The sequence below is a fragment of the Aedes aegypti genome, chromosome 1 (assembly GCF_002204515.2).
Source record: "Aedes aegypti strain LVP_AGWG chromosome 1, AaegL5.0 Primary Assembly, whole genome shotgun sequence".
Lineage (NCBI taxonomy): Eukaryota > Metazoa > Arthropoda > Insecta > Diptera > Culicidae > Aedes > Aedes aegypti.
The window spans coordinates 199,264,175-199,289,572 of NC_035107.1; the positions used below are offsets into that span (position 1 = coordinate 199,264,175).

General features: G+C 36.3%; 1 protein-coding gene across 1 annotated transcript in view; it reads right to left on the reverse strand.

Moving 5' to 3' along the window:
• LOC5569260 (trypsin-1) overlaps positions 1 to 17,537 on the reverse strand; it is a 46,170-nt gene extending 28,633 nt beyond the window's left edge. Inside the window, exon 1 of the mRNA XM_021856893.1 lies at positions 16,924 to 17,537. Coding sequence (XP_021712585.1) covers positions 16,924 to 17,263 — 340 coding nt within the window. The 5' untranslated portion in view covers positions 17,264 to 17,537. The remainder of the gene's footprint in view (positions 1 to 16,923) is intronic.
• Positions 17,538 to 25,398: the final 7,861 nt, after the last annotated feature.

Sequence of the window (25,398 nt, forward strand, 5' to 3'; positions counted from 1 at the left end):
AAGCAGACGAACATATACGCACTATCGAAGAGCTGTTGATCTCACTCTCAGCGAAGTCGTAGGTGTTGAGCTTCCGAATATTGCTAAATTGCAACGTGTTGGCCGCCGCCCTTGGAATTTACCACCCATTAAAACTGATTTGTCTATTAAGCATGTCTTCAAGAAAGGGCAGAATACCAGAATTGCCAGAGTTATAACCGAAGATCATCTCGTCTCTAAATACGCCAACTACATGAAGATTTTCACTGACGGGTCAAAAAGTGGTTCCGAAGTCGGTGTCGGAGTTATCGGGCCCACCTTTTTTGTCGAAAGAAGTCTTCTATCACAGTGCAGTGTCTACACGGCAGAAGCTGCCGCTTTACTAACTGCAGCTCATCATGCTCCGAGAACTGAAACCGTGATATTGTCTGATTCTGCAAGCTGTATCACTGCTATCGAAAAAGGTGAATCAACTCACCCATTCCTACAAGAGTTTGAAAAAATATCAGCGCATAAAAATATAACAGTTTGCTGGATACCAGCCCATTCTGGTATTCAAGGAAACGAGCAAGCAGACAAAGCGGCTGAACGTGGTCGGTCGTCTAGGCTCCTCTATAGATCGATACCCGCTTCAGACGTCATCTTCTGGGTTAAACAACAACTTCGCAGAAATTTTCAGGAGCAATGGTCCAGCAACAAAACAACTTTCCTGCAATTTTGTAAACCAACAGTTAGTAAATGGATAGATAGAGATAATCGACTGGAACAGAAAATGTTAACAAGACTCCGCATAGGCCATACCATAATAACTAAAAAACATTTGTATGATAAAATGAGCCCCCGAAATTGTGATACCTGTAACGTAGAGTTAACAGTTGAGCATATTCTTTTGAATTGTAGAAAGTTTGAGTTGATTAGGGAAGAACTTGCCATGAGCAACAATATTGAAATAGTCTTGGGAAATTCCAAGGAAAACGAATCAACACTTATCAAGTTCATCAAAAAATTTAAACTAGTCGATAAAATTTGAAGTTCTTTTACCCCAGAAATAAAAGAGGCGAATGAACCATAAGGTTTAAAACCTCTATAATAAAAAAAAAAAAAAAAAAATGTACGGCTAACGTGAATAATGTAATTCAAACTTTTTTCTGTGGATAACAAATGATGGACTAATATACTTCAAATCGACATGTATTTCAATTTTTCTGATTGATATGTATTGAGTATGAGGGACTTGAAAAATTGCGCCAAATGATCCACTTGCCCCACCATGGTGGGGTAAGTGGATCACCAATAAAAAAAAAATGTTCTCGAACCAAATGTGGAGTAATTATGTATGGTAAGAATGATATTAATCTCGTTCTTGTTATTAGTGCTAATGTAATGTTACATTTTAATACTTTGAAATTAGACACTATCTTTATTTAATCAAAGTATAATGAAAAATATGTATGGATTAGTTCACACTAATTATAAGAAAAAAAAATCATTGTAACTGAAATAATTTGGAGAAAATGCAACCATTTATACACAAAAGTTATACAAAAGTATTGTAGGATTATTCCTAACGATGTTTTCGAAAAACACTCGTCATTTAAAAATATTTTTACATTTACTTTTGAATAACAAACTGAAATTCTTCTATTCTATTTATGAACAAATTTGTATCATCTGTCTAGAACAATTTATATGGTCAAATAAGGTACGGTACTATGCGTTCAATTGGAAAATTAGTATATTTTGCTCTTTTGCAACTCAGCTTAGATAAACCACAAAAAAGTTTCATGTGAGTTTTGAAATTATTATTCTTTTTTATTCGTTTGTATACCAGAAAGGTTAAAAAACATTTAGGTGGATTAATTCAATTTTTCTATGGTCAATTTGACAAATTTAAGCTGGGAATGGAAAAAAAATAAGAAAAACAACATTTGCGGGTATGAAAATTTATTAAAATTCTCGTAAGCAGTCTGCCAATAAATGATAAAGATACTTGATCCACTTACCCCACCCCATTGAAAAGTAGGGGTAAGTGTACCATGTACAATAAATCTGTAATTATTTATAAAAATGAAATATTTTTCATTGTGATTCATTCAATTAGAACTGAAATGCTCACCTTGTGTCGAAAAAAATAATAGTATTCGATTTTAGACAGAAATACAATGGATTTTTGGTTGATTTTAATTAATTAATTTAATTGATTTTAATTAATTAATTTAATTGATGCAAATTAATCAATATTTGCAGCTAACAAGTTTGCATGTGTAAGTGTACGTGTATTACCAGTTTTGCAATAGTATTAGTGTGGGCGTAAGAATATAGCCTAAAAGAAAGCAATGGTGCGAAAACATTCAACATATTCAAGTATTTATGCTTAATATTGACGAATGATCCACTTACCCCACTGATACACTTCCCCCACTGTACCTTATATGGCAGATAGAAACAACCCTATATTGAGGAGGAAAGCAAGAGCTGCATGAGCGACGGCGAAATAAGGACTAGTTAGAGCACAAAAATCTTTTTTTCATCTTTGTGCATTCCTCAAAGAACATACGCTACCATGGCCAGTAGTGGAACGACTGTACCACTGTTTAGTGACTCCAATGGTTATCTACTCTATGGACGTGTTGACTCTGATCAAAAGGATTAGGAATGCGATCAGAGTAATGAAACAGGAAATGCTGATTACATTCAGAGGACTTTGCAAAAACGAAGAGCTGGAAGCTGACACTCAGTAGGAATACGATGGTAGAAGCAAAGAGCAGGATAACAGGGAAGAAGATAACATCAAGGAACAAGAGGAAATACTGAAATCATAGGAAAGAGGAAAATCATACTGAATAATAGAAAGACTGAGCGATGCGGCTCAATCTGAACAGCTAGAGGAGAGCCCCCACACAATTGTTCGAAAGGTTACACTATAAATAATAAGATTAGAATCGCCAATAATGGAATACTAAAAACAGCACAAGAGTTCGAAATTGATAAGGAGAAAAAAATAGGTAAACCGGCGTTTACGTAGAGAACTTGTATTAGACAAGATATTGACCACATACCAAAGAATGGCAAGAACTGGCTATGGACAGATAAAGAATCTGTTATAAGGTTTTGAAATCAATCGGCCGAGATTCAATCTCGTCGGACGACGATCACGCACTAAATTTCCGTTATGTGATCGGTAGGTAGCGTTGTATGTGTCAAATGTACGTTGTATCCATCCGAAGGAAGTTTAGACTGTGAAATGATAATACCATGTGCTTTGCACGGTGGTTTGCAAATACCCTTTAATGGGTAAAAAAATACCCATTATCGAATAGCTATCAGATCTGTCATAAAATGGGGGAATTTCACAATCATGACATGGGTAAAAAATACTCATTATTTTAACTCGCACACCGAGTAAAAACGGGTAAAATTTAACTCATTAATGGGTGAAAAAAATAGTTGGAGTCAAAAAATCCTTTCTGCGTGACGTGGAAGAGCCACTTATCGAGGTGTGTGAAGCGTGTGGAAGATCAATTTGCCGTGGTGATAAAATTGATTTTAATAATATCTTACAGGACGCCAAGTACCCGCAAGTAAAATGTTGTTCACGAATACCATATTTATATAGAAATTATACAATTGTATTTTAATTATGCCTAATTTTTTGTTTTTTTTTTTCAGATCTCCGGCCGAAAAAAAATTGAATTGGGGGAACTTAAAAAGCAGCTGGACACAGCATCGTATCAAAAGCTGATGGGTAAATATTTTTAATGTTATCTGTTCAACAAAAAACTGATCGTCTTATAAATCAATGTTGTATAAGGTTTCCCTTGCCCAGTTGATGGCTGTAGCTTCATCGAAGAAACAGATTTAAACGAATTGAAACAACACATCAAGCATATCCATAACCTCAACACCAGCCGTAAAAATGTTGTGCCATTTATATGCAAAACTTGTGGTGTTTGGCAATCAACGTTTTGGAATTTCAAGCGGCACATTCTTGGATGTAAGCCAGAAGATGGTGTAAATTTGGAACCTCAATTGGATGTGTTTCCAGAACCTCAATCTAAGCCCATGGATGTTGAAACAATCTTAGAAGATGGCAATGAAAGCATAACGAACCCGTTTTTTCATATGCCCTCGTTATCTAAGAATGTTCTGTTCAGCCAAGCATCTCAGTCGGTAACCAAACTACGATGTGATGTTGGTTTACCGGAAACAAAAATTCAATTTTTCGTTCAGCAATGCACGGATATGCTCAAAGGATTTCAACAGTATGCCATGAGCGTTGTCAAGAATTTCATTGACGATTCATATATTTCCGTGGATAATGAAAATTTAGTAAAAATGATAAATAATTTGGAAATCACCAATCCGTTTGTCGACGTCCAAACGCCAGCTGACAATCTTGCGTATCTTTGTGGAATTACTAAACACAGCATTCCAGAGTCAAGAGAATATGTGCTTGGTCGGCGTAAAATACAAAAAGTGACGCGAATCCATGTTAAAGGCGAAAGAGGTAGAATCAGATTTAAGGCGACGAAACAGATTAGCAAACAGAAAGATGTGATGCACTACATCTCCATCAAAGATATTCTAGGTTTAGTATTGCAGGACAGTTCAGCTAGAAAAATGATTCTTGAGGAAAAGGAGTGCGCAGCAGGTAATATATGCAGCTTCAAGGATGGAATGATGGATGGATGGAAATGATTTTATACAAAGAAATCCATATGCGGTACGTCTGTCTATGCATATTGACGACGTTGAACATTGCAACCCGTTAGGCTCGTGAAAAGGTAAGCAGAAAGTTACAACCATTAGTTTTAAAGTGCAGAACTTCGACAACCGAATCAATTCTTCACTAGATCGGGTGTTTACCGTCCTTGTCGTAAAATCGAATATTTAAAAAAAATATGGCTTCAAAAAAATATTCCAACCACTCATGGAAGATTTGTGTGCATTAGAATCAGATGAAGGAGTCACGCTACGTTTGAACGAATATGAAAATTACACGTTACATGCCACAGTAGACCGATGCAAATTTTGAAGTTTTTGCTCCCCTATGCTTAAACGATGTCAATTATGATGAAAATGATCCTCCCAAAATTTAAAGTGATTCGGAAGAAATTTGGTTGTGCACACGCTATTTGAAATTTATATGGAAATTACTATGGAAAAGGCAAACCTTTTGTGTTCAGTCCTCTAGCTGCTCGTCATAATAATCTATGGAAAAGTAAACATACTCATCTCATGTAAAAACTTCCCAGCTACAACTTTGCCGAAGACCACATTTCGATGGGCCGTAAGGATAATTTGTTATTTTTGATAACAAAGTCTAAATCATGCTGAGATGATCATTCAATTACATTCAGAGCAACACTGCTTTTTTGCTGTGGAACATAGTAGCCTGGATTACTTTGATCTATTCTTCCCGCCAGGAGAACCACTGTTGCCTGCCGAACAGTTGGTGAAGCATGCTATATACAAACCAACTTTATGATGATGAATAACAATTTATCCTGAGGTCCAATCAAAAAGTGGTCTTCGGCAAAGTTGTAGCTGGGAGGATTACATAGTAGATGGGTTTGATCACTTTTCCATAAAATATTATGACGAAGAGACAGAGGGCTGAACACAAAAGATTGGCGTTTTCCATAGTAATCTCCATATAAATTTCAAGTGGCGTGTGCACAGTCAAATTTCTTCCGAATCACTTGAAACTTTGGGAGGATGCTATTTACCATAATTAAAATTGTTCAAGCAGAGGGGAGCAAACATTTCATAATTTGCATCACTCTAATGCCACAGTAGTTCATGTGTTAGGAGACACTTTGGCCATTCATGAGATTTTGGATTTGATACCACCACAGTCCAAATTTTTTTGTCGAGCTTGTTATATGAGTAGAGAAGCTTTCCACAACGGTAAATTTGGAGCAGAATACCAAGCAAGAACTCGAGATAGCATAGAAGCAGATTTGAAAGCACTACATGATGGAAGAACAACTAGTTCAAAATGTGACTTACAAAGAGAGACAGTGCTAAACGATTTGAAATATTTTCATTTTGCAGATTATGTCAGTTTTGATCCCATGCATGATATTTTGGAAGGCATTGCCGGAATGGTTATTAAAGAAATATTAAATACTGTGCTCAACCAAACGAAGTTTGAGTTAAACAACAGGATTACGTCATTTAACTACGGGGAGGTAGAATCCAAGGATCGCCCAATAGGAAACTTTGCTGCAAAAGGACTAAAATCAAGTGGAAACTCAATAAGTCAATCTGCGTCACAAACATGGCTATTGCTGAGAGTATTGCCATTTATAATAGCAGATGTTCTGGACAGCCATGGACATTTTCGGAAAATCATTGCTGATTTACTAACGATCACTTATTATTCATTTTCGACAGTGCTGAGTAATGATAATATTAAAAAGCTTCCATGATAACTTCAAGCATAGTTTTCCTCACAAACATCCCATTAACAAAATACATGATATCTCTCATTATACCGAAGTGATACGCCATAGTGGCCCGATAAGTAAAATGAATTGCTTACAGTTTGAAGCAAAGTTCAAAATTTCTAAATCGCAGTTTAAAACATGTAATAACTTCCAGAACATAACTTTCAGTTTAATGAAAAGGTTAAACTTGAAGCAAGTCAACGCTATAATTGATCATAATTACAACACTCTCAAATTGATTATCAAATCTGCTACATCATCACAAAAAAGTAGTCTTGATTATAAAATGCTTTTGTTTGACATCCCTGAAACTATTATTAGTATCAATCATCTGCTCATTAATGGTACAAGCTTTCGCCCAGGACTGATAGCTAAATATAATTCATGTAACAATGATGAATATGGTATTATAAAAGCCATTATTAGGGTAAATCTTACAGAAGAAGATTGTTGTTTTATAATTCAAACCTTGCAGTCAATGGAATTCAATAGATATCTGAATATTCATAAGGTAATACCGACAAATAGAACTGTAAAAGTATCTGTTAAGAATATTTTTAGTAGAAAATCATACAGTTTGTGGCAACCAACTGGTGTTAATGATGCTTACTACATTAGTTTAAAGTATAACGATAGCTGTTGAATACAAGAATTCCATTGTAATTGATCAGGAATGCAATTTTGTAGTTCATTATACCTTTTGTTATTATGTATAAATATTTTAAAAAGTGAAAGGTTGTTTCCGAGATACAACCGCCAAGTTGACGTTGGATAACGTTAGCTTCTTCTATTTCCTGGCTTGAGACCGTCACGATAAAAATCCAATCAATTTTCATACTATTTGTAGCATGTCAATTCTGACCTATTATGGATATTATGTGTTATTATTTGGTTGGTTCGGTTATCACTTCAACACCGATAGAATCGGTCGATGGAAGAAAAAGCATGAGCGGTAACTCTTGCCCCCCAAACAAATATTCCGGTTGAACGTTAGGTCCACGCATGATCCACTAAGATTGGCTGCTTTAGTAGGTTCCGAAGAAAGATTGAGGTTGAGGTATTTCTTCATGAAGTCCACGAACTCCATGTTCTCTCTTTACTCAAATCGATGTTAAATTTGCCAGTCACGATGATTGGCATGATCTCCTTTTGATACTCGAAGAAGTTCCGCACCTTGAAGAACTTCTTCTGCTTCGTCGTGGTATCCGGGGAAATGTAGAAGAAAATCTGCGATTCCATAGCTCGGCCGTCATGGTCCTGCAGGAAGCGAGCGTGGCCTAACTGGTCGGTTTGTTTGAGGATACCAACCTGTGCGCGATCCACGCCAAGCGTGTCAGCATCATGCCGAAGGACATCCAGCTGACTCGTCGTATCCGTGGAGAACGCGCTTAAATTGAATTGCAGCACAATTTCAAACAAAACGGGTCACAAGAATGCATTCGACATAAAAGAGTTACAATCCGAGACATTTCATCTATTACTATTAATTGATTAATTAATTAATTTATTTATCAATTAAAATGTTGGATGATAAGTTTTCAACGGAATTGAATGGCAAACAAAGTTTTACCTAGGGATCGTTCAAATATTAGGTAACGCAATAGGAGGAGGGAGGGGGTCTTACATGGTGTTACGATCCATACAAAAATTTAAAATTTTCCTTACAAAAGCTGTTACGTGGGGGAGGAAGGGGGTCTAAATATGACAAATTTTGCGTTACGTAATATTTGAATGAACCCCTAGGTTCCCGTCGCTCGGGTCAGGCGGCGGTAGCATTTGTGCAGTCTTCTCTGTGTGCGTATTTCGATGCGATCGACAATTTCTTACCAAATCAAAACATCAACAAAGCTGTTGCTGATTAGCTTTAGCTCTTTGTTTGACAAGTTGATACTCTGATCGCTCTAGCATGCATTTACATGTAGGTAGCGACGACAACAATGCCATTATTCAAAATAAGTAAAGTTTGTAAGGATGCTTAAAATATATCCCCGAGCCTGATTTCATCTTCTAAACTCGTACCAATTAGCTCATACGGTTGAAATAATTAAATTTCTGATAGATATCAGGGAGTTACTTAGGAAATTGCCTACATTTAGGCGTTTTCATTTCAATTCTTGAAATTAACTACCGTAAAACGGGGTAACTTTGATAGTTTTTTCGAAGAAAACTTGAATATTTATGCATGCTGTTTCCAATAATTATAATTTAGATTTTTAAAACAAGTACTGGCATTCTTGCTATCGATTGCAGTCGATAGATTGTCATAAGATTTATTTTGAATGGATATATAATTTTTCATATAATCGAAAGTTGGTTTTCTGTTTTGGGGTAACTTTGATAATGGAGCATAATTCAAACAAAATGGAATGAATAACGGACATTTGTAGGGCATTGCATACCTCTAGGCGTTTAACGTTATATGGAAATTTCTGACTTAGATTACAAATATGGTCCCAGTTTGTGAAAATGCTTTTCGCTAAGAGATTTGAGACCGTATTCAAGTTCCATGATAACTAGGCTGTCAAAGATAAGTGGCCAACTATTTAAAACTACATGAAATAGTGATCGTAGAACAGATTGTTTGTAAGCGTTTCAAAAATGCTAAAATTGTGTCAATTTTCCTTATTCGTATAAAAAGCCTCAAATGTTCTTGATTCAAATGAAAACCGCATTTACATGAAGTGTCATACTAATATTTTTTAGTTTTGCATTCGTTTTGCTTAACTGATTAACAGAAGTTATGATATTTCGTTTAGCATGTGGTATGTTACGCACTATCAAAGTTACCCGCATTATCATAGATACCCCGTTTTACGGTATTCATTATTTCATTAAATATTGCACAAAGAGGCTAACCGTCGTACTTGTTTGCCTGCATTCAGTTGTTTGGCATTTTCAACATTATTGAAAACAGACAAGAAAAACCATGAAATGATCATTTTCACCCGAAGTTACAATACAAACGTCAAAACCTTATAACAGCAAGAAAATTGTGCTTTTCTATGGAATTTAAGACATGCCTCGATATTTACTAATTTTTCAATAGTTTAGTTATGAAAATCAATAGTTTTCATTATTGGAGTAGATTCGTAGAAAGATTTCCAATCGATTGGTGCAAGAATATTGAAAATCTATGAGTGTGTTAGTAAGTTATTAACAGTCAAAATCTAACCACTTTTCGTGACGCGAGCGATTTTTCGTTTTTCGAAATTGTACCCCAGTATGTTGCCGTAAGACGTTATCCAACGTCAAAAGGAGGGGGAGGGAAGTCATAAGTCCCGAAAATCGATGGACGTCATATTTGAACTATCAATATATTACCGACATTTTCATGGGATAATGTTTAAAAGTTACGTCTATCATTTTGATGGAGCGAGGAGGGATCTAATGGTCAAGTGGTTTTGAAGAAAGGTGACTGAGTGAAGAAGGGGGGGGGTACATATATTAAAGAGCGATTGCCGTAATTTTTAAATCTTTCTTCACCAGCATGAGACACGATTGTATGAAAATATATAAATTCTCGCTGTAGTCTACTTTTCTGGTTCCTAAACACAAAATGTTTCATTTTATTTGCAGTGTAAACAGCGTATAGTCTATGGTGCTATGGCCAAAACTGCTGCTTCTACCCTACGTGTTAATTGTCGTCACTTATATCATCGATTTAAATTTTAATATTTTTGTACGAGTATTGGATTGCTTGGTCTTCAACAATATTCTTCAAATCAAAATTAACTTTCGAGGTCTTCGTTTACATTTTTTATAGAAGTAAATGGGTGACCTTTAACGATTTATTCGTCATTGTCGATGACCAGACTATTATTTATTAAAATAAAAAGTATATGAAATTTGAATAGAAAATAAAATTTCAAATTTCAGTTTTGAAACAAAAAACTATTATTTTTTAGGATTTTTAAAATTTTGTCAAATGTATTCTGTCAAAGCCATTACTTTCTATGTAATTTTAAATAATTTAGATAATTTGCGAAAGCTTTTCTTCAAACCCTTTTTCTATAAACGAAATTTTGACAGTTAAGTTGTCAAACAAAGCTGTGAGAAAGAAAGGGTTATTCCTTAAGTTCCAATATTAGCATCTTTCTTATATGGCGGTTTCTACAATTCTACTTTTTCTTCAAACTCGCAGTAGAGCGAGTCTTAAGTGTGCATCGAAATTAAATTTTATACTATTTAATACAATTTTGTTTTTACAGATGCGAGAAAATGCTCGAGAAGAATAATAAATTTCGACGTGTATTGTACTCCAAGCTGGATGCGAATATAGTACCTTCACACAAAGAGCTTCTTATGATGGTTCGAATCATATGCAAAGATACTGTTGACAATCTAATCAACATTCAAAAGCAAGTATAGATTAGAGCTCATTCTTAACTACTCAATCATCATGCTCGAAGTAATAAAATGGAAGCGGTATTCTCGATTGTTCGATACATAAATAAATAATAAAATAAATAAAATCTATGTTTCACTTAGTCATTTTGGAATTATAAAGCACGGAATTAGAGCTGATCAATTATGCAACGCTAATCTACACCTTAGTCCTAAAATGAACTATATTTAACTTTAATGTATTTTCTTTTAGGTATCCCACATTTGAAGATAAAAAAGAGCTGGCTTTGAGAATCATCGAGACATTCCCCATACTGCGGAAGACCAAAGTGGCGGAAAATGCACCAGATTACGTACGTTGATTGTTAATGGATCTTAATTATATTACTTAATAACGTACATAACTTGATATCTAAATTAAAAGCATAATATTTATTCAGATAAATAATAAAACTAACTTCGATGTGCGCTATCGAAATAAACGATTAATTATTTGTTAAAATCTAATCTCTTATGTATTTTAGTCTATGTTTCTCTGGAAGAACGGAGGAAAGAAACCTGAAGTGGAACACACTGGACTAATTCATTCGCATATCAGGAATGCCTGCAAAAATATCCTTCCGGAAAAAAAGAAATTCATTCATCAACGAAAAGGAATTACAGTCACTAACGTGTCAGCCAAAATTATTCAAAAAGTTCAAGATATCGGATGTGTCGACCCATTACCGCTAAACTTTCACGCTATTTCGAAAGTTATGGCTGAAACGTATGACCTTCTAATGATGCTAAAACGAGAGAAAAAAAGGTGACATCCTTTCGATTTTTCCCCATTTCAAAGCATTTATCGGAGTAATGGTAAGCTACAATTTTTGAATATACATGATTTTTTTGTGTTTTAACATAAATTGGGATTCAACAGATTCAAAAGGCATACGAACGGATGAATCCTGATTGCAATAAATCTTCGCATATGAAAGAAGTTTTATCCAAGGGATTAATGCTGGAGGACGAGAATTTCAATGGCGTTCTCGATGGTAATTGCTATTGAGTTCCTATATTGTATATTGTAAGGTAATATTTTTTTTTCTCCATAGATCATCTTCGTGGATGTCTGCGGATTTTTATTGTTCTGGGAACGAGAGGAACCAACAAAACCGTTGGTATCGAATCATTCATCTACTTATAGGTATTCTACTAAACAGCTCGAAGATTTATTATCGAATCATTACCAGTAGAGGAGCAAATGAAGGCGCCTTTGGTTAGATGGATACCGGTATGAAATACATATACTTATGCTAACTGTCATACATAGAGTGTATCGAAAAGCATAGAGTGTATCAAGTATTGAAGCAACCTAAGAAATATTTAATAATATACAGTCTTAATATAAATAAAACAAGGTTTATATGCGACTACTTTTCAATACACTCCTAATGCTAAAGGATGTTCCATAAGCCATTATTTATCGGTTTCCACCGTATTTAATAGAGAACTATCCCCCACCCCCTTTACTCACCCCCCCCCCCCCCCCCAGGACCAAGTTGATTATGCATAAGCCGTAATTTATGTTTCTTCTATTTTCAGAAACACGATACTTCCCTCGCGGAACAACTAGCGAATTATGTTGGAGTAAGCCTTGTGCAGCCAGTGCAACCCCACATTATAAGTAATGGTGAAAACTCTTACATTTTCCATGCAGGAGAAGTTTTCGACTGTGGAAAATCATCACTTCAGGCGTTGGATGTAGTTTTCAAAAGTTTTTGCGTTTTCGGAGTGGCGGTTCCTGCAACTATTCGAAAAATTTTAGATTTTTTCGAGATTGTTTCGTATAAAGTTAAAAGCAGCGGCAGTACACAGGGAGTGAATCTCCTTGTGTCAAAATTTTCCGAATCATTGTTGGCTGATATCAGCGACAGCGAGTCGGATTGAAATATATCCGAAAGACTCACAGACCTGGTGTATTGTATTAACATTACAATGTATGATTTATTTTACTTATCTCTTTTTTTTGGCAGGCTTGGACGAACAATGTATGACGAATCAAATAAAATGCGTACAAATTGTTGTGTAATATCTCTGTTTTTATTATGCATGAAAAAAATCCCATGTTTGCATTACCTCCCTTTCACATTATATTGAAACCCCCAGCAAAATAGTTTGCCAAAAAAGGGTATTTTGTTACCCATTTTGTAGTACATTCGGTTCCTCTACAATGGGTAAAAAAATACCCATACATTGACAGAAACCTCATTTACCCTTTAAAGAGTAAACCGTGTTTACTCTTTAAATGTGGAGAGACACTTCTAGAGGAAATGGGTGTATTTTAACCCATTAAAGGGTATTCGCAAACCACCGTGTGGGGTAATCTAGTTCGAGTTCAGTTCGCCCCCGAGCGTCGGATTCTCTCAAGGAACTCCGCAGCTCGTAGGTTTAAGAGCCCATCTAGCGAATGGGGAGTCGTGGGTTCGATCCCCACAGGAGAATGTGATTCCTTTTCGCGGTTTCAATTTTAATTTGTACATTTGACACGTGTTTCGTCGTGTACATATGATCTCCAAAGTTTCAAATCCTTATAACAGCAAAATGCTTTAGGCTGAAATTGACTAGAACTTGACATTTAATTACCTGTGCAAGAGAGAGAATGAAAAATGCGACGAAGAAGAGGAGAACCCTAAGGCTGAAAGCCTCTATAATAAAGAAAATCAATTCAAATCAAATCAAAATGCGACGAAGAAATTGTATGGATCACTAGATGAATCAGAATATTAATGAAAAATTGACTCAGATAGGGAAAGCGACGACAGCTCGCTGCCTATCATCAACATTCACCGGATTTAGTGATTAAGAAACACACAACATGGGATTCAAGGAGATATTCTACGAAGAAAAAACAATTAGGCTCATCTAGACTACGCATAACAATAAAGTAAGACTATCATGAATTACCAAATCTACATACACATTTACATGCACATGCATAAATACATGCACAAGAGTCATCATCAATTACAAAGAAAATTACGAAAAAAAAAACATCCGTTTCTTTTTTTTTTGTCAATTAAAGCCGGAATAAATCTTAAAATCTTCTTTTGTCGCCTTCCACCAAAATGTGTCAAGGGGGAGGACAAAAAATAATAAAATGGAAATTCAGGAAAAGTCATCATTTTCCAATTCATATATCCGTCAAATCAAAATTTTTGAATAATAAACACGACATTTTTTTTTATTCTTAACATCGATCGCATAACATTTTTCATAAAACGACTTTCACATTGTACTCTGGCTATTAACAATTTTAGGAAGACTACGAAAATGTTGCACTTATATGCAACTTGAAATCATATTTAGATTATTTCAATTTGGTCCAACATGTATGTAATATTCCCGGTCTTTCCGTTATGGAAATTTTCTTGACTTCCCTGGGCGTTAAAGGTCATCGTACCTGCCACATGATATACGAATGCGAAAACGGCAACTTTGGCACTGAAAGCTCTCAGTTAATAACTGTGAAAGTGCTCCATAAGAACACTAAGCTGAGAAGCAGGCTCTGTTCCAGTGGGGACGTAATGCCAAGAAGAAGAAGAATCCATGTAAATCATAAAAAAAATCTATTTTCATAGACCACACTGTTACAGTAAAACAAACAAATTGAGGACTTGTTATCTCATGTAATACAGTAAAGACGAAAAACAAAACTAGCAAAAAACACGGAAAATAATGAAAATCAACACTGAAAATAAGATAATTTCTTTATTTTCCCCTTCTGACTTTTTGTAAATTTTGAAGGGGGGGGAGACAAAAGTAAAATTTCAAATTTGATCCGGCCTTACAATAAACGGACATTCTCGTTGCTTTTCTTTGATTTGTTGATCAATCGGATGAAAACTACTGTTTCAATTATGGCAAATGACCGATAACTACTCCTACCTATGGCTATGGAAAACCAAGTTATATAAAGAAAAAACGTCATAGCTCGCCCATTGACCTCTATGCAAAAAATCTTTAACAATCAAGAATATTGCCAAAGACCGCTTTATTTCTAAAATCATTAATACTGTCATAAAGGGTGAGATTGGGCCAAAAATGCGTTAGTCCTGATTTTTTTTAAACAACTTACACGATTTGACTTGGAATGTTCTGTCAAATATGAGAATAAGTTCATGGGCGATCTATTGGCAAATGCTGAACAAATAATGGAATTCACTATTAACATTTGAATAGGAAACGTAGAAAAATGGCCCAATCTCACCCTTCCTTCCCTTTCTTTCGCGACAAAATTCCAAACACCTACAAAATCAACAAACATCAACCAAAAAGGTAGTACAAAACCTAAGAATGCATGTAATCCGTTAAAACATGTAACATTTCAAATGCTTATCCAAGAGTAGAGATATTTGACGAAATTAAATTTGTAATGAATTAATTTTATTCATATTGAAAATGCCTGAAAAGCTACGATTTCATGAAAAATTGTTGTGAAACATCTTAGAAACAATGAACTTGAACTCATCACATCGAAAGATTTTGATAAAAACATTCATTACAAGTTAAATTCCAACAAAACACAAAAGTAGGGTCTGCGCTGGCTACATAAGAATAGATTTTTTAAATCCAACTTTTTAATGTAAAACGTTATTTTATCAAACAAAATTTCCACAGGCAGCATTGAAGTTCCCATTAACCGTAAGGGAGCTAAACGGGCTTGAAGTTTGTATGGGTAAAATCGAGCAAATATATGGAAAAAAAACCATTGAATTTTTTTCACTGTACACTTTAATGCCAAAATGTTTCAAAAACACGGGTAGGGTAGATGTACCAATAGTGGAGGTACTAAGCACGATTGAACTTCATTTAACCACATAAATTCAAAAAGGGCAATTAATGTACATGTTAATGTTGTAACGGGAAGTAACAACCATTGACTTAATGAGAAAAATGATTTCATCGCAGTAATCCACGGCATGTCAGTGAAAAATAATACCTCCACTATTGGTACACTGTTCCTGTAGTTGCGGTAAATTTTGAATTTGTGTTCCTATAGTTGCGGTATCCGTTGTTTTCTTATGGGATCCTCCACTATAGGAACACTTTACCGCAACTATTGATACAAGTAAGAAAAGTTTTAGCAATTTTAGTGATATTTCATCAGTTTTGAAGCAATTTGAACGCTCTTTTCAACTATTCCGTGTATCAACAAGCCAATACGTCGATTGGCAGTGTCGGTTCGGGGGCGTCTATAATAAAATCAGTGAAAACGGCACTACCGCAACTATAGGAACACCCACAACTAAGGGAACACTTACCCTAAGATGTTTTTGAATAATGATTCAATCACTTGAACGCAATCGGAACACTTTTGAAAAAATACCTTTCATAAATCAATGGAATGGGCACCACCCCGAGGGAAAACCGAATTTTAGTTTCCCTAAGTATAACTCTTTTGTTTTTAACAGGACGACTTTAGGTTTGCTGTAGTCTCTTCACTATTAACTGGTGAATCTGCAAATCAATAATGAATTAAATTCTTAATGCGTTATATATTTAGGTTAAGTTAGGTTAAGTAAATTGAAAACGTGTTTTTTTCTCTTAGAAGCAGATGAAATCAACTCACCTGTAAAAAATCTGAACTGCTACGGCAAATGAATTGTAATATGTGGTTAACAAAATGTTAATAAAATCTTAAATTTGTTTTACCAAATTAGGATGATAGTGTTGTCTAACACAGAACACCTAGACATAAGAAATGAATGCAATGTTTGGAATGATACTAATAAAGAAATTGCAAAAAAAAAAAATTAAATTCATTGACTACAGCGCCACTTATGGTCGAAAATGTAATTCGAATTGTTTTACCCATAGGTACATTCGATAGATTTTTTCCATACAAACTTAAAATTCGTTTAGCAATGTTTTGTAGTTTGATGTTTATGAGCCAGCCTTCTGTGCAGATAGTAATAGCTAATTAGCATGACTCAAATCAGATCAGATTTTAAACCAAATAAACACGGACGTTCTACAAGCACTGTATCTAGAAAAGCGCTATCTTATCTTGATTATTTGTACATTTAACTTTCATCATCGTTGCTCACTGTAAGAAGTTCCTCATTTTTGTATTCAACAAGTACAAACTATGATGTCATATATTTACTGCACTTTGGACAATCTCCTGGTTTGGGCTCGGGATTCTGCTCTACTTCCGATTGGGCTCCACCGAAATTCAGCACATTTGCCAGCCATGACAGCAACGGGTTTTTGGCGCGTAATTCCACATGTCGGGACATAACCGGTGTTACGTAAACTTCATAGTTGACCTGGTTTCGTTCTTCTTTAGCATCACTCTGCTTGGAACTGAACAGTCGATTTAAGCTATCCCATCTACTTGGCACTTCTAGACCTAGCACAGAACTACTTTCACTGTTCACTGATGTCGATTCAAAGCACGTCAGAACGATTACCAGTCCACACACGACTATAACGAATATCCTCATTCTATGTCCCACTCCAGGATCGTCGTCGATCGTAGCTCGACACTTCCGATCCAGACGCGATCAACAGCTACCAGAAACCGTTTCCACTTCCGCCCGCGATGCACTTTTGGATTCGAAAAAATCTCGGAAATCCACCTCCGGGAACGACTCGTCGACTTCCTCGTGTTGACTTCCTCGCACTCACTGCGACTACCGAGACGACGTCCACTTAAGCGAACCAACGATCAACTCTACCCCGGGGACATTTTTTCTCTTTATCTTTTTGTGTAACTGAGTCAACAAATGAAAAAATAATTGAAAGAAAAAGCAAACTGATTCACAGTGAACCCTCGTCATTGCACGGTTCCCCGTCACCTCATGCCCTAACCCGCGCGACACCCAACGGCTACATCATACATTGCGCGTCGTGTCTAGTGACGATCCTCCCACACTACAGCCATTCGACGGCTGATCAGACGGTACACCGACAACTATTAGGGCAAAGCGGTTTGAAATGCACTCATGGGGTGAATTGGTTCCATCAATTAAAGTTATAATATTTACAGTACTTGCTGGTTAGGAAATACTTAAAATCACTCCATTCTTGTATGCGGCCTTCCTTGGCCGAATAGTTAGAGTCCGGCTACAAAACTATGCCATGCTGAAGGATCTTTTCGTAATGGAAATTTCCTTAACTTCTCTGGTCATAGAGTATCATCGTAGGGTAAATGATGGCTTCGGCACCCTGAGGGTATTTTCGGCAACACTAACTTATCGTCCTTGTTAGAATTTATCTACGGAACAAGGGTTACCTTCAATGTACTCAACATGTTCCTTGAACTATAATCTTCCATATAAATCACATTCTTGACGAAAATATTATATAACATGGGTTTTATTATTAAATGAAATAAATGCTTACGAAATCATCGTCATTTGTGAGCTGCCGAACAGAACAACACAAGAACAGCTTAGGAAAAACTCACCACTTCGAAAGGTCAGATTCTCCGCTCCAATGCCAATTTTTTCACAAAATCTACGCACCGATCACTTATGCACAATTAAACTTTTAATTGGTCTATAAAGCACTCGAAAATACCAGCAGTATGCGGCGCAGCCATCTTTTCGAATCCAACATGTTCTAAGCAACCGTTGGATACTCAAATGCATTCCAATGCGGATACTCAAATGATCTTGGCTGCTTTCAAATTCATTAGGTGGGATTGGGGTTGCCATATACGTGGAAAATACTTAATTTTTATGCTTCAAATCACAAGTAAAAATTAATGAACTTTGTTTTCCTCGGCAATCACTTTTTATTACTGCACCAGGTTGCCAGAAACCCATATTCAATTGCGGTGTAATTATTATTCACGATTTAAATTCACAGAAAAGATCGAACACAACTAATTAATTTATTGGAATTATGCAACAAAGCATGCATGGGTAATAATTGAGTCTTTCAATGCCTTCCTTATTTGAAAATTGTAGCGCATAAACTTCAAAATACTGAGAAACATATAAAATATACGTCTTTTAATAGGTTGACTATTTTGGCAACACTCCTGTTGTTTTACAGGCAATCAGTGGATGATGTAATTGTGTCAAATCAAAAGTGAGTAGATTTGATAAGGGTCTATTCTGATTTTCTCATACACTGAGAAGAATATGAACCTTAAAAATTACTGGCAAGGTTTGGATTTTGATCCATATTCGGAGAGTGATATTCAAAAACAAAAAAAAAATAAATCATGGGACATCGCAATCGGAATTTTTTTAATACACCCCAACCTCTTTTTACGACCGTTATCGGGGGGTCGTAAAAAAATCCGGGTAATAATTATGTTTTTGAAAAATGCAACGTCTATATGCGGAAATACTGATTCGGGATATTCGGCAAAGTTGAAGCATGGGTTGAGAACTTTCCAAAATGGCCGTTCAAGTTTTCATATTTTGGTAATAGATGGCAACACTGCTCGATTGTTATCAAAAGAGCCAATTTTATGGGGGTGTGATATGCAAATACCAAGAAATTTCAAAGATGACGGTACCGAATGTTGACCAAAGTTGAAGGAAGTGTTGCGTGCTATACAGTCGGCCGAATCACAAATGTTCATGTGGCTGGCAGCACTGTTCAAGAAGAATAAAGAAAAGATCAAAACCATAAAACTTGAGCGGAACAGAAAAATAGAATGCTTAGCAACATAGCAATACTCTTCAACTGTAATCCAGTTTTTCATTAAGGGTTCAAAATTTTGTCGTAGCTGGCAACTCTGCTTAAGTGAAATTGCGTCACCGGCAGTACAAGAGTGCATGCAACTTTTGTTTTGCGGATATCTCAGGATCCTGACCACTTAGAAAGATGGCGTCTTTGGCAAAGTTGTTCAATAGCTCAAGCGCTATCCCTATTAAAGCTATGAGATTCAAAATTTTGCCACCAGGCGGCGCTAGTAAGCGTAGAATTTTTGTTTTGCGGATATCTCAGGATCCTGACCACTTAGAAAGATGGCGTCTTCGGCAAAGTTATTCAGTAGCTCAAGGAGTATCATTATTCTGGCCAAGAGATTCGAGATTTGGCCACCAGGCGGCGCTAGTGAGCGTAGAATTTTTGTTTTGCGGATATCTCAGGATCCTGACCACTTAGAAAGATGGCGTCTTCGGCAAAGTTGTTCAAGAGCTCAAGGACTATCATTATTCTGGCCAAGAGATTCAAGATTTGGCCACCAGGCGGCGCTAGTGAGCGTAGAATTTTTGTTTTGCGGATATTTCAGGATGCTGACCACTTAGAAAGATGGCGTCTTCGGCAAAGTTATTCAGTAGCTCAAGGACTATCATTATTCTGTCCAAGAGATTCGAGATTTGGCCACCAGGCGGCGCTAGTGACCGTAGAATTTTTGTTTTGCGGATATCTCAGGATCCTGACCACTTAGAAAGATGGCGTCTTCGGCAAAGTTATTCAGTAGCTCAAGGACTATCATTATTCTGGCCAAGAGATTCGAGATTTGGCCACCAGGTAGCGCTAGTGAGCGTAGAATTTTTGTTTTACGGATATCTCACGATCCTGACCACTTAGAAAAATAACGCCTTCGGCGAAGTTGTTCAGAAGCTGATGCGCTATCATTATAAAAGCTGTGCGATTCAAAATTTTGCCAAGGGCTATTATTATTTTTGTCAAAAGATATAAGGTTTTTCCCACCAGGCAGCGCTAGTAAGCACGATATTTTTTTGTTTTGCGGATGTCTCAGGATCCTGGCCACTTAGAAAGATGGCGCCTTCGGCAAAGTTATTCAGAAGCTCAAGCGCTATCTTTATAAAAGCTATGGCGATTGCGGCGCTAGTGAGCATGAAACTTTTGTTTTGCGGGATCCTGTAAGATATTGATCATTTATAAAAACGGTCGTTAATCTGAATTTCAGTCGTTAAAAAGTGGTCGTAAAACGAACCGTCGGTAAAAAAACGGTCGTAAAAAGAGGTTGGACTGTAATACCATTCATTCTCTCGGTAACAACTTGGTGATAGAGCGTTCAAGAGCAGCAACCTTTACAGACCAAAACCATATCGAGCCATTCAGCTTGTCAGTAAATAGTTCAATTCTCGGTTAAATTCTTGACATTGAAAAAAATGAAAACAACTATGCAAGTACCATCGTTGGGGGTGAGATTTGGCCAAAAATGCGTAAGTTCTCATTTATTTTTAAATAACTTTCGCAATTTGACTTGATATGTTCGGTTAAATATGAGAATTCGTTGCAAATGCTGAACAAATAATTGAAATCTGATTATTTTCCTTTAAATAGGAATCATTTGAAAACTGGCCCAAACTCACCCCTTCGAGAAGGTGACATTGGGCCAAACAAACTACACTCAGGAAAACGAACTATCGATAAACATAGGAACCCCATATGAAAATTCGCCACAAGAAATTGGATTGAAATTCATAAATTTACGTCATGGAACCGAAATTCGAAAACAAAAATAGTTTTCGTGGTACCCTGGAATCGAACCAAGGACCTTGCTTAGTTTTGTAACAAAAACTACCCAAAAACATGATTTTTTGAAGAAAAAATCGAATTTCTTTGGATTATTTAAGTTTTTTTGCCGAATATTACATGTTTCATATAAAACTTATGTTTCTAAAGAATTTTGTTTGAATTACAAGTTGAATAGTGTGTTTTTTTTTAACATATGCAAACATATCATTGTTTCAAAATTATTTAAAAAATGTTGCCAAAACTTGTTTAAGGTTTAACAAATAAAGAAAACCAGTTTCAGCTTTAAAAATATTGTTTAACTGATAAAAATTAAAATGTTGAATAACTTGGTCAAAACAGTAAAATGCGGTGTATGCAAAGCTTGAACACATTTAAATAAGCTTAAAAACCATGCAAAAAGATTTGGAATCGGTTGAGTATTCATGAAGTTATGGTCAAACAAAGATATTTTTTCAGTAAAATAAAAAAAAATTGGAGTAAACTACTTTTTATTGAAACTAGTTTTGATTTTACACAAATTTGATGTTCTACAAAGTTTTCAAAAAAAAAAATTTTTTAAAGTAATGGTGCTGAAATTTCCGAAGTTATGATGACTTCACTGAAGGCCATTTTTTATAACTTGAAAATTCACCTCCAAGACGCTTGCACCTCTAAATTTTAATATTTTTGGCTCAAACTTCGAGGTTTCTCTACTAATATGATTCGAATTCAGAAGAGTACACGAATTTTTGGTTTTGAGAACTTTTGAAAAATAAGCCGCACCCTAAATAGACTGTAGCGCATGTGCGAGTAGCAAATAGGAGCATGCATGTAACTCATTCAAACGCAACTCTGAAATTCAAGTAATCCAATAATCGCGTTCCGTGGATTTTTTTTGCAGAGCACAATATTATGAATCAATTAACCATGACGTTACGCTGCAACTTCTAGGTTGGATTCGCACCTGCTGCAAGTTTATTACCATGACATGGCAATTTTTAAAGCCGAAATGCTGCCATAGTGAGATTGAATACAAAATTTATTCGATAAAATAAATGAAAATGAAATTAGGCAGTGTTCATTTATGACATAACATTAAAATGTACAATTTTCGACCATTCCCCCTCCGCAACGGTCTTTGCATGAAAAAAAAATGTGTTTGAGCCTACTCCCCCTCCCCCTAGAGCGTTACGTAATATGTGGACGGCGCCTTAGTCTGCATAAATTTAGTGGCGTTGTGTATTCAATTTGAATCTCCGCTATTTTATTTCTAACTGCAATTCTTTTCTCAGTGTAGTCTGTATTTTTCTGCATTGGCCCTTTCAACGAGTAGAACATAATGAGTGACGTTTAATTTCAGGAATTGTCAACAAATACGAAATGTTACCAATACATAAACTAGTTTTTGCGCAGTTTTGGATTGCCGAAGTGAACATTTTTGTTGCCGACAATAGTAATTGCATTGCCGATAAAAGAACAAGTGCCTCGTGACTTTGGTGAGGAAAAATAGAAGATTAAGAGAACAAAATAGTGTTTTATGTATAAATATCAATAAACGAAGAGTGCTCAAGTGTAGTTCAGTTGTCTCCTGCTAATTGTTGTGCTCCATTGTTGCGTAAAATTGCCTTCTTAAAAGTTCAGCTGCTTAGGCTGCCGACAATACGTAAGTTCCTCTACTTGTCACAAGATATACAAATGCGAAAATGGCAATTTTGGCAAAGAAAGCTCTCAGTCAATAGCTGTGGAAGTGTTTATATGAGAGAGATTCCACGGAGGCATGCAAGTCGATTCTGATCGACCATTTCAAAAATATCTGAAACTTTGCACAGTTTTTCAGTTCCATCTAAATCGTCATTTTCCGATATCAAATCTTCAAGTTGAGTCACGACTAACTTTTCAAAAGGGTGTATGTGAAAATGGTTCAAAAATATTCAAAAAGCTGCACAGCAAAAACGGTTCGTTCGATTGTTAGACAACTAAAGAAACAAAGTTAGACAACTAAATAAAGATTCCAATAAAATACACACAGTAAATTTTTTTTTTTTTTTTGCATTAAAAAACATCATTTTTGTCACAAAAACTCAAATATCTCAAAACCCTATCGGAATACCAACGTAATTTTTTGAGGGAAAACGGTCCATTATATTAGCTATCTACCATAAAAATTTGGTGATGGTATCAGGTATCAGAAGACCGGCTCCAGAGGCACGTTCCCCGCCATTTTGGAGATTTGTGCCATCGCCATATTTGAGCCTATTTCATCATCTACCCGATGGGAGAGGAAAGGGAAGGGAAAGATGGGAGGAAATAGGAGTGGGGTCCCTTGAAGAGGGAAGATCGCATAAGCGAAATGAGAGCATGTAGCTCCATACCACAATGGGTTCGAACAGCGCCCTAAAAAGGGCACTGCAAAACGCATGAGCGTAAAGAGAGCCTATAGCTCATTACCACAGCGGGTTAAGAATAACAGGATGTCCTGAAGATTCAGGCTTCTGTATTCAGTTTCACTTAATAAGTGTTTACCAAATAATTGGAATCGCATTTGCGCAAAAACTGGACAGTTACATATCAGGTGATACGAAGTTCCATAATCGGAGTCACAACTATCACACACAAATGAGTCAGCACGCTGAATATTTGCCATATGATAGTTGAGTCGGCAGTGGCCTGTCAACGCTCTGACCAAGAGACTGCAATTCTGCTTTGACAGATTTGTTAAATACTTCGCCACCCTTGAAGATGGCTCAGTAATGTACAATTTTGTTTGACGACATGACTCCAAACTATTCCAATATTGTTTGTGCTGAGTTGCCGCCCAAGAATTTATCTGAAGCTTCACCCAGCACTTCGAAATTGGAATAGCCGGCTCAGGGCCAATGAAGTCATGCGATGCTCCATCGCGAGCTAGCTCATCAGCCAATTCATTTCCAGCGATGGAAGAATGGCCAGGTACCCATACAAGGTTTACAGAGTTGACTGAATTCAGTTCCTCAATTTGAGTTCGACATGCGATAACAAGCTTCGACCTTGAGTTGGCCGAAGCGAGAGCTTTTATAGCAGCCTGACTATCTGAACAGAAGTATATGACTTTACCCATTACGCGCTGTTGAAGTGCTGATTGCACTCCACACATAAGAGCAAATATTTCCGCCTGAAAAACGGTGCAGTTTCTACCAAGTGAGTAAAACTGATTCAGCCTTAGCTCACGAGAATATACTCCTGCACCAGCTCTACCTTCAAGAAGGGAGCCATCAGTGTAACATACTATATTGTTTGATATACTTCTTTCCAAATAACCAGACGTCCACTCTTCCCGTGAAGGGAATTGTGTGGTAAATGTCCTGTAAGGAAAGTTACAAGCAATTGTGAGATCACTTGGAGCAAGGACAATTTTGTCCCAATTCACCAAAAGTGGAAACAACGAAGTGTGTGTAGATCTACGATTCACTGGATTTTTCTCCAGTAGATCCAGTACCCATAAACGGTAAGAGCAAGAAAGTGCTTCTTGTTTAAGATATATGGTCGCCGTTAAGTCAGAGGGGACCAAGTACAAAACTTGAGAAAATTGGATTATTCTATCATTAGATGCGAAATTACCTTACCTCCGTTACACTTTGATCAGATTTGAAGAATGCTGCAAACTGCGAGAGATATATAATAAATTTACTTTGGCTGATCAACAAAAATCGATAAAAGTGTGCAGTCAGAATGGACCAAGTGCATATTACCATAACAGCGAAAATGATCAGCGCGCTGAGGAAGGCGAGGAAATGAAAAACATTTCAAGAGATTTGTCAGATTTTTCGACATCGAATGAATCTTCTACTTATCCATCAATAGAAATGTATAAATATTATTTAATTCGATGCATTTGATTTTAATTTTTGACCATTTACCATATTTGGATGGTGATCAGAAATTGCAACAGTTTCTGTGCAGACAGAGCGGACCAAGTGTTGAAAAGCAATAACATGATTGAAAACTGCATTTTTGAGTCAATTTCAGAGTCCGATAGAAGTTTATGGTAGTTCTATGGTGTATGTATGGCATGTCCTACAACCCGCTTATTGGACCAGCATATTTTGATCGGTACTCACGATTTTCACTTGGTCCACTCTGACTGAACGCATATTTGAATATTTCTGGTCTTCAATGCCCTGACCCTAAGAAACCTTAATTTTTAAAC